The sequence below is a fragment of the Pelecanus crispus genome, chromosome 12, assembly GCF_030463565.1.
Source record: "Pelecanus crispus isolate bPelCri1 chromosome 12, bPelCri1.pri, whole genome shotgun sequence".
In the NCBI taxonomy this organism is placed as follows: Eukaryota; Metazoa; Chordata; class Aves; order Pelecaniformes; family Pelecanidae; genus Pelecanus; species Pelecanus crispus.
The window spans coordinates 4,929,653-4,943,841 of NC_134654.1; the positions used below are offsets into that span (position 1 = coordinate 4,929,653).

The window sequence follows — 14,189 nt, forward strand, 5'->3', positions numbered from 1 at the left end:
TATTTCCTACTCAAGGGCAGAGACACCCTCCTACCCCAAGAAGCTGTGCATCTACAGACACTCTGCCACCTTTGCGTGATGCATAAAGATCATGAATGACCCTTACAGCTCAGAGGCCTCTAGAATATCTGTAGCAGCTTCTCTGCCCATGACACCTGGAGCCCAAACAGCCTGCTAACGTGTGAGCCTGGCTGGGGTCAGATGTTTAATGACTCTGAACGAATCATTTGGAGATCTTCTGTCATTCAGGGAGGTGGCATAACTGTGCCACTGCCAGAGTGCACTAAAGTCAGGGCCACACAGCAAGGCCACAAATGTTGACAAGGCTTTTGCACAGGGGATTTTATTAAAAATGCAGATTGCAAATAAATTTAGGAGCAGACACAGCAAGGCTTCCATGGAAACAGCACAAAAACCCAGCTGTGGTTTGGATGACTGTGAGTCTTGGCAGCCTTGACTAATCCCTTAAGTGCCATCCAATTACTGCAAATGTGTTTGGCATCTACTACAGCAATTGCAAAGAATTAAATGGTAGGATGGTACTCATCGGAAATTACAAGTCACAGAACCCTGTAATGCATTTAAGAAAAAACATCTAAAAAGGAAAATAGCATTACCCACTGCAAGAGCTGACCTCCTTGAGAGCCATAAGGGACAACAAAAGGGATCCAAGTAATGAGGGAAACTTAATTCAGAGAAGAAACTAGAAAAAAAGGAGAGAAAGAGGGAGAATAACAAGATTGGCTGAAGGAGCTGGGTTTGTTTAGCCTTGAGAAGAGAAAACTCTCCTTGCAATTCCTTATTCTTAGCACAGCTTCTACAATTAACACTCCTTCCCTTAGGAAACTAATCAAAAAACTACAAACAGCTTTTCTGTGCCCAGACTTACCAAGTATGACCTCACTGTAGAGATGTCCAGGTGCTTCAGAACAGGGAGGACTTCAGTGTGAAATGGAGAAGGTCTGGGAGGGAGGATGGGCAGCAAGACCACAACTGCTGGTATACTGCAGTCCTTTCACTGACAGTTGTCTGCACCACATGTCACTCAGTACAAGACCTGTCTAGAGCAGTGGAAAAAGCAGACAACACATTTCCCTCCCCTAAGAAAAGCCAACATGCCCTGAAACTTAAAAATAAAGAAGTGAATAAAAAGGGAACCTTTGAAAAAGTGTCTTCCTTATAAAGCCACCACCTCAGCTGCTACTGCGCACAGCTGCTCCACGGGAGCAGCTCTCTTGCCTGAAGCTCTTCAAAGGGATTCTCTCAGCCCAGCACATTCTGCTTTCCATGTACTTAATTCCTCATAAAGGTCCTTCCACACAGAGAAATGCAAAGAACAACTTTGTAACAGCTCTGCCAAAATTCGGACTGAGTGATCAAGAGTAGGCCCAGAGACTGCTATGCTACCTGAGAAAGGGTACAAAATGCTCAAACCACCTTCAGCCAACAAGTGCAATACAGAGTCAGGCTTCTCTTGCAAGAATTTCTTTTCAAAGACAATGCAATTAAAAACAGTACAAAAAAGGATTACACAAAGGGGGGTGACAATAAAGCCATCCAGACCAGGCAAAGCACATTTTTTTCCAAACAGTACAGAGCTGTTATGACAGAAAACCTGACACAAGTGGTCCTTTGGTTCAGGCAATAATTTCCTTTCTGAGCTCTCACCTAGGAAGTCTCATTTCCTCAATCCCTGGCACTTGTAAGACAGATTTGGAGTGACCGACTGCCTGTATGCAGCTCTAAGGAACTCTACAACCAACTGGGGGGAGAGAGAAAGAAATTTAAGCCAGAAGAATGGCTGCAGCTGCTGATCGAGCTGGATGACAGCACATGATCTCTGCACTTCTCTCTTGTACTGCTGAAAGTCCCACATGGGCCCTATATTCCTCAAAAAGTATCTTGCTGTGGTACCTCTTACTTTTGTCCTAAGCAGGTAGGGCGGTGTGCTTAGCACCTTTAACTTCTGGCTGTTTGGCAGACAAATTTAGAGCTAGGAGACACCCAGGGTTGTACAGCCTGCAAGGATGCCCATCCCATCATGAAGGTGATCTCTGTAATAGCCTTGAAGAGATGTATTAATAGCAGTACCTGGGTACCAGACAGGAATTTTACATGGAACAAAGGCCACACTTTGCTTGTTAACTTTAGTTTTCCATCAGGCAATATTGGTTAAGCCAAAGGAGACAAGAACTGTTTTGCTTTCTGAAGGTCTGAATGAAAATCTATGTTTAATCTACCACTGTGTAAAAACACGCATTAGATTTCCAAGGTTTATGGTTAGCCAAACACGACAGAAATAAAACAACTACACAATTAGGGACAGAGAAAGCCGGAGAGCGCTATGTACCAAGTGTCTGTACTCATCCTTCTTTAAAAACAGCAAGCACCTGAGGGCTCCTGAGATCATTTCACTGCTCAGGAAAGAAAACACCTGGTACTGGCTAAAGCCAGCCACAGGGTTCGGCAAGGCACCTTCTTTCCCCAAAGCCTGTAAATTGCAATTACCGATAATCTGCAGCTGATACACTGAGATTGCTCACAATTTACCCTACTTTCTGTCACACCTCCAGCAGGGTGAATGGCAACACTGCTGCAGTCGATGCTGCAGCTTGCTGCTTGGCTCTGCCCTCGATTCAAACACAGCTACTTTGGAAGCGGTGTGGTGAACCATGCTAACTTGGGGAAGTATCTCCTGATACAGCAGGAGTCTGTCTGAGCTGGCAATAAGGTCCATGATACAAGTTTTTATTTGTGACCAAATCAGGATTTGAAAGCAACCGAAAATGGAAAATCAGAAACAAGATTGTGAGGTACAAAAAACTAATTGCCACATACACATGCTTCTGATTCCAAGAACCAGAGACATCAAGGGATGTACTTTACTGTATTAAACCGCACAAAATTGTATATATATATACACACATATATATCTCTCTACATATATATGCAAAATGCTTATCTCCCCATTTTCATTAGCAATAGCAGGGTAGGAAGCTTCCCCTAATTCATTTCTATTTCAATCTATTCTGAAGCTACTCAGTACTAAAATCAATTTAAAAACCACTCAGCATCTCAGCAACTAAGACCGCAATCCAATATGTAAATCTAACAGGCTCCAAGATGAATTTTCCTAGCATATCTACATTAAAGCAAAATTTCTCATGGGGAGTCTAGTGTGTAAATACCAGGCAGTCCCTCTATGATGAATAGTCAGTTCAACTTAAACAAGCAGGCAACTGGATTGCCCAAAAAAGCTGGGTCCCTATGGTCAAAGCAGCAGTTTGAGAGAGTCCCAAGATCCAGAGTGCCATAGCTCTACCAGGGAATATGAATTGTTTTGCATCTTAGCCAGACTTAGACTCTTGTTATTTCCAAAAAGCCGGTGAAAGAATACAGAGCTTTCCGCGTTGGCCAGCTTAGTCTTCAGGATGTATCTTCTTGCTCCATCATAGTTTTATAGTTTCTTTTGAAAAAGCCACACTGGGGAAAAAAAATAAAAGAACTCATGAAGTCTTTTTGTGTGCATTAATTTTTGCTTTTTCCTAAAACAATTTTAAAAGGTTTTCCTTCTCAGGGTTGCAATAAGTGAATGAGTGAATGCAGGATGCAACGAGGTACGACTTCTGACAGAGCTGTAAGCCTGAAGGCCTACATTGTTCAAAACTTCTCAGAACATCTATAAACAATTCATGATGTTCAAACGTTCTGCAAAGCACTTCAAAACAGGACTTGAGAGGTCTACTGCAATGCTAAGAATAGCTCAAAATGCAAGACTGAGGTTTTACAACAGTAAGTGGCAGACGTCCTTCAGTGCACATTTGAAAAAAACTGCTTTCGTACTTAGAGAAATCTTTAAAAACGTTAGAATAGCTAACAAAAAGATTTCTATTTTGTTGTGTGTGCATTAACAATACCCACTTTCCAGAGGAGCAGAGTAATGAACGCCAGCAAGAGAAGTCCACCAACACAGCTTCCTATGATAACAGGCAAGGGATCAAACACTTCATCTTTCCAGAGGACAAGAGTAATCTGGAACAGAATCAAGTTATTTTTTCTTGGTTAGCTTTTAATTGAGAAAGCTATATAGTTTGAGCTAGCATTCAACCTTTAAACTATGCTAGATGCACCATCAATCTAACGATGCAGGTACTTTGCAATACAGCATGAAATAATTTTTTTGTATTGCAAGCCTAGTCAAGGGAGTTAAATTTACTGAGTGTTCTTCAGGAGTTTACAGCGACTACTATAGTCACCAGTGACAATCCTTCAGGTTCAAGAGCGTGTCTGCACTAGGGAAAGAGAAGGAATATTCACGTTGAAATCCCTGAGAGGACTGGAGGTCTCTGTGATAGCCACAGGTGTCAGATGATATACAGAGCTCAATGCAGAACACTCAAAGCTTTTCTGCTATGCACTAGCAAATATCCTCCCTCTGCTTTATCCTATAGTCAAAACCGGATTTCACTAAACTCAATGGCAGAACAGATGTTTGCTTCAAAAGGTCCAGGATTTAACTCTGGGAACTTGATCGGTTCTCCAGATTCAGCAAAAATATCTGGATTTCTCACTTGTTCCCTGCCCCAAGAGAAGGACCAAGCTGCCTTATGATGCTCTGATACCTCAGCATTATGATTCTCTTCTTTCAGGCCCAGATACAGTTCTCTGTTGAAGGTGATTTTTCCAGGGACCAGCAGAACAGTTCTGCTTTTTAAGAACTGTGGAAAAAGAAAGAAAAGGAACAAAATAGCAGTTGCTTTTCAGTCTTTTCAGAAGAATGTGTTGCAACAGCAAATCCTTATTCCGACTGCAAGAACCACCCTGTAGGGTGCTGCCACCAAGCAGCGTCTTGCGTGCATAACCTCACGCGTAACTATTGCCCGCAAGGATTTGGCTGGGGTGATGACAGCTTGCAGTAGTGGAAAAGTCAGTTCACAAGGAACAACTTCTGAAGGAAGCAGGCCACAGCACCTCTTCTAAGCGCCGAGCATCTCCTGGGAGACGCTGCCGTGAATAAAACACCCCCTTGCTCTGCAGGGGCGGAGAGCAGCGTCACACGTGGAAGGGCAGCATCCCCACCGCGATGTGGAAGCCCCTACCCCGAGCCGCTGGCAGCCAATGGGTTTAGCAACGGCAGCGGCCTGGGGGCTTTGGTGTATACCTGGTACGAGCCGCTTAACGACAGTTCTGCTGTCACGGTGATATCGTCTCCGTCGGTCGGGACCGAGCAGGCGACGCCCTGATACCGCGCGTCCCGGATGCCCTGAAACGCAGCGCAGCGGCTCAGACCCCGGCCGCCGCGGGTGTCCGCGGCTCCGTGGGTTTGTCCCCACAGCAGCAGCCGGGGCCGGCACCGCTCACCTCTGGTTCTGCGCCGCCGGCATACTCCCGGGGGTCCGGCACCGGCCCGCCGCTCAGCCCGCACTCCGTCGCCTCCTGAAACCGAACGGCGACAGCGGAGCGTCAGGGCCGGGGCCCCGCGCGCGCAAACACCGCGGGGGGCGGAGTCAGGCGGGCCGGGGGCGGGGCCATCCGGGCCCAGGGGCGGGGTTACCCGGGCCGCTGGGCGGGGCCACCCGGGGCCAGGGGCGGGGCCACCCGGGGCCAGGGGCGGGGCCACCCGGGGCCAGGGGCGGGGCCATCCGGGCCCAGGGGCGGGGCCACCCGGGCCCAGGGGCGGGGCCACCCGGGCCCAGGGGCGGGGCCACCCGGGCCCAGGGACGGGGCCATCCGGGGCCAGGGGCGGGGCCACCCGGGCCCAGGGGCGGGGCCATCCGGGGCCAGGGGCGGGGCCATCCGGGGCCAGGGGCGGGGCCACCCGGGCCCAGGGGCGGGGCCTGGCGGCAGGGCCCCGCCCCTCCCGGCGGGGCGGGCCGCGGCCGCGGCGTCCTCTCGCCCCGTTCTCGCGATACCCCGTTTGAAAGCGAGGCGGGCGGGCGCCGCGGCTCCCCGTCGGGCAGGGCCTGGCCCGGGGCGGCCGCCGCCATGCCCTTCCAGCCGCGCCTGCTCCGCACCTACTCGCGGCGCGGCGGACACCTCCGTCCGCTGCCGCTGCCCGACCGATGGATTTCGCCGCCTAAGGACCGCAAGCGCTTCTTCAGCTCGACCTCGGCCGGCTCCAGCGCCGCCTCAGCCGGCTCCAGCGCCCTCTCCGCCCCCTCGGACGACCCCGACTTCTCGCCGCCCGGCAAGCGCCGCCGACAGCCGCTGGGTAAGCGCCCCGCCCGCCCCCGGCGCCTGCGGGCCCGGGCGAAGGAGAACCGTCCGCCGGGGCCGCCGCTCCTCGCCTCCCCCTCGCCCTCGCCCTCGCCGTCGCCGTCCCCGTGCGGCGCCGCCCGCCGCCGCCAGGGGCCGCCCTGCGGGGCGCGGCGCCCCCTGCTGTGCAGCACCCCCCAGTGGCTGCCCCCGCGCCTCCGGCCCTGCCGCCGCCGGGCCCCGCCGGCCGAGCTCAGCTCCCTGGCCCTGCTCAGCACCACCGTGGAGGGCGGCTCGGGGCTGGGCGGCAGCCTGGAGCTCTGCTCCCCGCCGCCCAGGCAACGCACCGCCTCGTCCGACAGCGCCCCGAGCTCGCCGGAGTCGTTTCGGGGAGACTTGGAGCAGCTCCCACCGTTGCCGGGGGCCGACGGCGTGAGGGAAGAAGGGGCTGGACGGCCCTGCCCAAACGGCAGGGAAAGGAGCGGCGAGCCAGGCTCGGTGTTGCAGAAGTCGGGCAGGGTGCGGGGACCCTGCCAGGCACGAGCTCCCTTGTCCCCAGAGGAAGCCACAAGCGCTCCCCGGGCAGCGCTGCCTCCCGTTAACGGAGAGCCACAGCACCCCGCACCGTGCGACGGTGCCACTTCTGACCAAGCGCGTGATGATCTGAGGAGAGATTCAACAAAAGGAAGCTTGCGTTGTCAGAGAGGCAAAACCAAGAACCACCACCTTACACCGGTGGTGGTCTTGGACCCTCAAGAGGTGCCGTTGTGGCTGTCGAGCATGAAATGCAACAAAAAGGCAGATATTCAGCCTGCCTGCCAGCAGCCAGTATCTCCTTTGGGCCTTCAGGGAATCTTGGAGAATAAACATAAAAGTACCAAGCGTGTTTCTGGAGAGGGAAGTACCTGTAGAAAAGCTTGCATCAGCGGCTTCAGTGCCAGCCGGTGGGGGAGGCAAGTAAGGCTCCGTCCAAAAAGGCACAAAAATAACAGACAGCAGAAGCAGCCCAATAATTCCTTTTTCAGATCACAGATGAGGCAAAAAGGAATGAAGAAGGGTGTTCTGGAGATGTCTGTAGATACAACAGACAATGACTATTCGCTCCTCAATAGCTCCCATTCCTGGGGTAGAGTTCGAGCATCTTTGTCCTTCCATAAGAAGAAGAAAGTTACCACAGAAGAGAGTTTCTGCCACAGCATCCTTTGTACCCCTTCTGTGAAATCCTATCTTTCAGGGCACCAAGCAACCCTATCTGCTGGTAAGGCTCAGTGCTGCACTTGGTCTGCTTCCTCCATGGTCCTGCTGGCTCCCAGGAATTCCCATTCTATGCTGGAGCTAACGCTTACAGATGCAGAGAAGGTGTTTGGGGAATGCTACCAGGAGGGGCCTATCACTTTTGAGGAATGCATTCCTTTAGATAAGATGAAAGATTGCAAGAAAATTGGAGAAGGGGTGTTTGGAGAGGTCTTCCAGATCGACAGTGAGAGAGGACCTGTGGCCTTAAAAATAATTCCCATTGAGGGGACTGAAAGAGTAAATGGTGAAGCTCAAAAGAGCTTTGGAGAGATTCTGCCTGAAATAATAATTTCGAAAGAACTCAGTCTTCTGTCTGAAGAGTCTGTGAATAGGACTGTTGGGTTCATCAGCTTGTACTCTGTGCACTGTGTTCAAGGGGCCTACCCTAAGTATCTCCTGGAAGCCTGGGACAAATACCACAAAGTAACAGGATCAGAAAATGATCGGCCAGACCTTTTTGGGGACGAGCAGCTCTTCATGGTTCTGGAGTTTGAATTTGGAGGCAGTGACTTGGAGAATATGAGAAAGACGTTGAGTTCAGTGGCATCAGCAAAAAGCATTTTGCACCAGGTCACTGCTTCCCTGGCTGTGGCAGAACAGGAACTGTGCTTTGAGCACAGAGACTTGCACTGGGGGAATGTGCTGGTAAAGGAAACTGATGTAAAGGAGCTTAATTATGTGTTGAATGGGGCAACGCACACAATCCCCACAGCAGGGATTCATGTCAACATCATAGATTACACCTTGTCTCGGCTGGAGAAGGATGGGTTAACTGTGTTTTGTGACCTTTCCACTGATGAAGAACTGTTTCAAGGCACAGGGGACTACCAGTTTGATATCTACAGGCAAATGAAAGCAGAGAACTCCAACAGCTGGACTGACTATCATCCACACAGCAACGTCCTCTGGCTGCACTACTTGTCGGATAAACTTTTGAAAGACATGAGGTACAAGAAAAAGGAATCAACTTCTGCCATGAGGAAAATAAAGCAGCAGCTCAGGAAGTTCCACAAAGAAGTACTGACCTTTGAGTCGGCCAATGAAGTTTTACAAAACAGCAGCCTCTTCCAGTGAGCAAGGGAGTGCAATGTTTCCAAGAACTAAGTCACTGATACTGCCTTTCTCCTTTGCTGGTTTTTTACGTATGATTTTTTTTAAATGTTGGCACAATGAAGAAGTGTTATGGTCAATTACCAATGTGTATGATACGCTATCAAAAATGGCTAAAAAAAACCTGAAAAAAGAGTTTTCTGCCTTAAGATGTTTCCATATGTACTTTTTTTTGAGGGGTGATGGTGGGGGAGAGAACAGAGTTGACATTTGAGAAGGTGGGGGAAAAAAAGACTTCTTTGGGCTCAGTTAGTGTTTTGAATTTCACGGAAGTTTTCTTACCTTTTTAATCTTAGATTATTAAAAATTCTTTCCTTACTATGTTGTCTTTCTTACGAATTCTTTTTTTAAAGAAAAAGAAAAAAAATTCAATTCTGGACAGTGAGGACAAAGGTAAGTATTCTGAGCCCAGTTGGGGACAGAGAGGGAAAAAACCCCACCTTCTGACTTAATTTTAAAAATGAACTTTTGTTCAGTTTGGCAAAACTTGTACCTGGAATGATGCTACAAAACGTCAGTACTTAAAGTTTCTGTAGTAGGTTTTAAAAACACTCTAATCTGCAATAACATGATTTTTTTTCTCTGTAAGGACCAGTGAAGAGGTATTGGATTAAGAAAAAAATAAGAAAAAGTACCTGTGTTCCTGATGCACTTTTGACCGTTATTATGTTGTGACCTTGTATACTGATAGGAACCCAAATCTGTAACTTGATGGTAGCGTTAAAGCGATTTTCTCCATTTATCTACAGAAGAAAATGCACAAGGTAATGAGTGTTCTTTAGTCCTGACTGCAGATGGATCAGATGACCTAAATTTGAAGCTATACTTACATTAAACTTGAATTCTTTGTTTTCACGAAGTCCTTTGCTAACATTCATGTACATTAAAGAAACTGGTCTAAAGAGAATGATAAATCAAACTAAGTGAAAAGTGAATTGGACTATTATTAAAAATTAGTACATCCAATGACCCAGATGCATTCAGTAATTAAGAGGTAGCATCATCAGATTTGTTATAACTGGAATGCTGTCTATGAAGTCTGTCTCTACATGCGTGTATATATGCAGTCTATCAACCAGATGCATCTTTGAACCTATCTTGAAGTCTGCTTTTTACAAGGTAAGCAGTTAGAGACCCTAGGTACCCCCCTGCCTATGATACGGTTTTATTGTTCTGTCTTCCAGGCTCTCTACTTTTGCTGTCCAGTACCACAGAAACCAACTTGCCAATCTGCAGTGCTTGAAATTATTAAGATGGAAATTGTATTGGAATCTTACCAGGAATCCTCTCAATCTTTTTTCCTCTAATTGACTAAAGTAATGCAGTATAATTGAATATTCTTAAAACTTACGCGGTAAGGACTGAAGTGAATGCATATCTGACATCAAGGATGTGTTCTTCAGTCAGAGTGGTGCTATTTTCATTTATGCTTAAAAAAAAAAAGGATGGATGAAACAACATTATTATCTGCCTGCCTTGGTCCTTTATTTCTATGGTTTGAGAACTGCTAATATTGGCTGTACAATAGGGATGGAAACAGAGTGGCAGTAATTCATGAAAGGAGAGGTGCCAGCCCACTTGGTGACATGGTACAGTAGTGTTGGAGTAGCCCTTTCTAACTACAGATTTTGAAAGCTGCCAGTGCCCTGAAACGTTTCCCCGCAAACTAACCCTAATTTATGAATATGTAGTATTGCTTTCGTTAATCAAAATTTAAAGCTTCTAAATTTAAAGCTTCTACCCGTCACAAAACTGGACATTAAATTCATATAGAAACCTTTGCCTTAAACTGTGCTTGCAAGGAAGTGTAGCTGCCACAGGTGAGTTCTCATTTTCTTTTTAAAGATGCTCTCTGAAAAAATGCTGTGTACTAGTCAGTCCCCATAGATTTTAAAGGCATTTGAATGGTAACTCCCCCCCATTAGAAAGCCCCTAATCAAGGAAAATGCCCTGAACATATGTTCTCATCCCAATCATTTGGAGTGAAAGCTTTACTTGGACCAGAGCTGGATTATATATTATATATTTTAATCATCTGTTCTCTCTGCTCAGGAAGGAGGATGCCAGAACCCAGTTTGCCATTTCAGAAAACACGCGCTTTTAAATATGAACTACACTTAAATTAGGACCTTAAAGGGCGCTCCATCTTTTACTGAAATAAAGAAGTATGAGCAAAGCTAAAATTATCATAAGGGAAGGGAAGATTTTTTCACATGGATCCAAATGCTTTAGAAGGTTGAAAAGAACAAGTATAGTTTTGTGTAACCAGTGACTGATAAATAGTATGGACACCCAGTAGAAATTCTGATCAGTTTCCTTTCTAGTTCACAGTGTATTTTGTGAAAACAGCAATACTCACTTGGTGATATTAATGGTGATTGCAGACTTATTTTGGAATATGCTTTCATCTAATTGCCAAATCACTGAAAATTTTGCCTATTTTGAGGGAAGAGAAAGACATAACAAAATATCGATTACCCTGTAAAAACTCTTTAACTCGCCAGGGTACTGTTAAAACATGATGGCTAATGTATTTTCTGCTCATCATTCCCTTCTGGAAAAATTAGACATTAAGTGCAGGAATATGAAAATTACCTCTTGCCTTGAGAAAATGCAAGCCGGCCATAAGCTGAATTAGAAAGAATAGCAGCTCTGGCCTAATTGTAGAGATAGAGGATGCAAGGGCAGCTACTCAAAGTATCCTTTAGAAGTAGGGAAAAAGTGAAAATAATGATCTCTACTTACAGTTGTCTTCTTGAGTACTGGATGGCCAATTCTGCAGTTACAGGATAAGACTACAGAAGTTAATGGTATTGGTTGGCCACAGTGAATAGCAGGAGAGGATGGCTGCCAACAGAATAGGAATGCTCTTTAATGTTGAAATAAAACAGACTAGGAAATTCAGCTCTCCCTGTGTCCGCTCCCATAAAACGAATTAGGTACAAATAGCCCAATAAAAGCTCGGGAGTCTTAAATCAGATAAATCCAGTATTCAGGCTCTACTCCTAACAACTGAAATGTTCCTTCCCTGGACCTTACTCCAAGATTTAATTAATAGGAATCTGTGCTGGGTTTTCTTTCAGCAGTCTGCTGCTAGCTGAAGAGTTGTTCTACAATCTTACCTCAACAGTCACCTTCTTAAAATGTAGGGTTTTAGGATAGTTCAAGACCATAGTTGTCATGTACGAGTCATCTCCACTGTTTGTTAGCGAAATGTTCATGGTCACTTCTTCAGTGTGCCCCACCACTAATTCCCTTCTAGAAGCAGACAGAAAAATGTGACATGTAATCTCTAAGGGCTGTTATTTAGTAAGAGGCCCAAAGCATTCCAGTTCTGGTAATTATTCCCTCCAAAAGCTTTCACACACCGGATAATGCAATAGCCTAATTAATTATTCAGTATTCTTCAGGATGTGTAGGAAAACATTGAAGGCAGTCATCTCTAAACTTCATCTAACATTTTATCATTTGTTTTACATCAAGATAGATTTTAAACACTGTTCCACTTGATTAGCTTTTCAGTGCATCTCCAGGGTAGCTTTTTTACAATGAAGTGATGCCTACTGTTTTGTCCAAGGCTATGTAAACTGAGCAGCTCTTTGCTGTAGGGCTATGCTGTGCATCAGCTTAAAACAAAATCACATGTTCACAATTAAATGCCAGAATTGTGATTTTTAGGATGACTATAGTTGTTTAAACCTTGGTCTTTCCTCCGAGATTTCCTAGAACAGCCCAGCAACACCTGTGGAGGCATACAGTTACAGCATTGTATGAATGCGATGTTACGGAAAGGGTGAATTGAATGGAAAGTAATGTAAACAAAAGGACAGCAAATCTTGTCTGAGAATTTGAAGAAAACATCTTATGCACAAAGATGACATTTCATATGAATGCTAAATGCAAAATCTGGATAATTTGTGACTCACTGAATCTGACTTGTCAAAGTTAAATGAGCAGTACAGACAGTCTTGTTGTTGCAGTCCTTCTTGTAAGGCAACTGAAAGCAAACACAGATCAAGTCAGATTTTAACAGTCCTAACTTTAAGATAGCAGGTTCAGAATGTCTTTACATATACACATACACATACATTCTCTGAAAACTAAAATTCCCGTTACCTCCATTAAGGAGAAATTAGAACTAAAAGACCCTCTAGTGATAAGCAATCCCAAATTGATGATATTTTGTAATTCAACTCCCAGGAGAAGGTCTATTAGCAATAACATGAAAAGTCTTCACTGGGGACAAGGTCTTGTTAAGGAAATACCAGTTGTTTACCCTTGGATTGCCACAGGGCAATAATAATTTCTTTTCCAGGAATGATATGTTTTTCTTGAACAAATGTTCATATACTGTGCCAGCTTATAGGCACTATTTTGTAGCGATGAGGTTACTTCCTTTAGCGATAGTTTTATTCACCAGTAAAAATCTACTGTCTGGCTGATATTTCTGGAGAAGTTCAATGATAATTAGATGTTGGGTGCATAAGTACTAAGCAATGCTGACCAACACTCAATAATCTCATGAATTATTTTTAGGAAATCACGTACCATCAACATCGTAATCCCTAGGAGTACCGCAACTACAGTAATTAGTGTTTATTATTGCTAAATGTTGTGCTAACTTCTCTGTCCTATGCTTTATGGACAGCTAATTAAATACTGAATTGTGGTAAAGACTCCTATTAAGTAGCAAAATTCTGCCTCTTTACAGAGCTTTGTGGAATTTTTTCAGGAGCTGTGATTTGATTTTAGACTAACTGTGAAAAAGAGGTAGATTAGCCTGTAGGAATCCTGCTACTAAAGTGCAAGAGAAGAAACAGGATATCAAACTTAACCTTTAAGTTTATTAGAAATTCGCAGCCTCCCAAATAGTGCTTTGAAACACACAACTAAAACTAAAAAAAAAAACATAATTTTAATAATTTTTAAAATCACTTCATTAGAAAATTGTATAGTTGTTACTACCAAATACACCATTCAGATAAGTCTTAACATAAGTTCCAATGGAGAGCTCAATATGTGAAAAATACTTCACAAAACACACAAACCATCTGCCTTCTTCACAGGTAGCACCTAATCTCATTTTATACAGAGGCACAGGAGAAATGTCATGGTCAAAAGTAAAGCAATTTTTCAGCAGATCTGAGGTTGGACCTTGGGGATGAGATTCTCTTAACAAGATAGGAGTATCTCTTTGGGGGAAACCTGGGCCTAAAGTCTGCCCAGAATACAGTATGGATAACTAGAAAGGGAGCAGAAGATGACATGCAAAGGCCAAGAAAACCACAATTTAGTTTATTCATTTATTAATAGTAAAAGCTTTGCATCCTGGAAAGAGAAGTAGTTCTTTGCTAGTGTTTTGTTTTATTACCTGAAAATGCATTTCTGATGGCTTGTATCTATCCAGCACAGGAACAGCGAACTCAGTGTTATCATTTTTCTTATAGAGCTCGTGTTTAACTCTCAGGAAAACATTGGTAAAACAGTCAAAGTCACACGGCTACAAGGAAGGAAGAACAAGAAGCTGAGAAAATATCTGGGCATTAAAATGCAGAAGTCTTCACACGTCATCTCTGTTCCAGCTTCTA

At 45.3% G+C, this 14,189-nt stretch overlaps 2 protein-coding genes across 2 annotated transcripts in view; one reads left to right on the plus strand and one right to left on the minus strand.

Moving 5' to 3' along the window:
* Window positions 1–2,727: 2,727 nt before the first annotated feature.
* ITGAE (integrin subunit alpha E) overlaps window positions 2,728–14,189 on the minus strand; it is a 34,762-nt gene continuing 23,300 nt past the window's right edge. The window contains exons 24-37 of the mRNA XM_075720090.1: window positions 13,973–14,101; window positions 12,528–12,598; window positions 11,724–11,859; window positions 11,347–11,448; window positions 10,961–11,037; window positions 9,953–10,030; window positions 9,432–9,498; window positions 9,154–9,344; window positions 6,108–6,858; window positions 5,362–5,436; window positions 5,162–5,263; window positions 4,623–4,718; window positions 3,922–4,032; window positions 2,728–3,483 (exon numbers count right to left, since the gene is read on the minus strand). Of these exons, the coding sequence (XP_075576205.1) occupies window positions 3,427–3,483; window positions 3,922–4,032; window positions 4,623–4,718; window positions 5,162–5,263; window positions 5,362–5,436; window positions 6,108–6,858; window positions 9,154–9,344; window positions 9,432–9,498; window positions 9,953–10,030; window positions 10,961–11,037; window positions 11,347–11,448; window positions 11,724–11,859; window positions 12,528–12,598; window positions 13,973–14,101 (2,043 nt within the window). The 3' untranslated portion in view covers window positions 2,728–3,426. The remainder of the gene's footprint in view (window positions 3,484–3,921; window positions 4,033–4,622; window positions 4,719–5,161; window positions 5,264–5,361; window positions 5,437–6,107; window positions 6,859–9,153; window positions 9,345–9,431; window positions 9,499–9,952; window positions 10,031–10,960; window positions 11,038–11,346; window positions 11,449–11,723; window positions 11,860–12,527; window positions 12,599–13,972; window positions 14,102–14,189) is intronic.
* HASPIN (histone H3 associated protein kinase) lies at window positions 5,986–8,936 on the plus strand. Its single transcript, XM_009489560.2, has one exon. The coding sequence runs from the start codon at window positions 5,986–5,988 to the stop codon at window positions 8,563–8,565; it is 2,580 nt and encodes an 859-aa protein (XP_009487835.2). The 3' UTR covers window positions 8,566–8,936.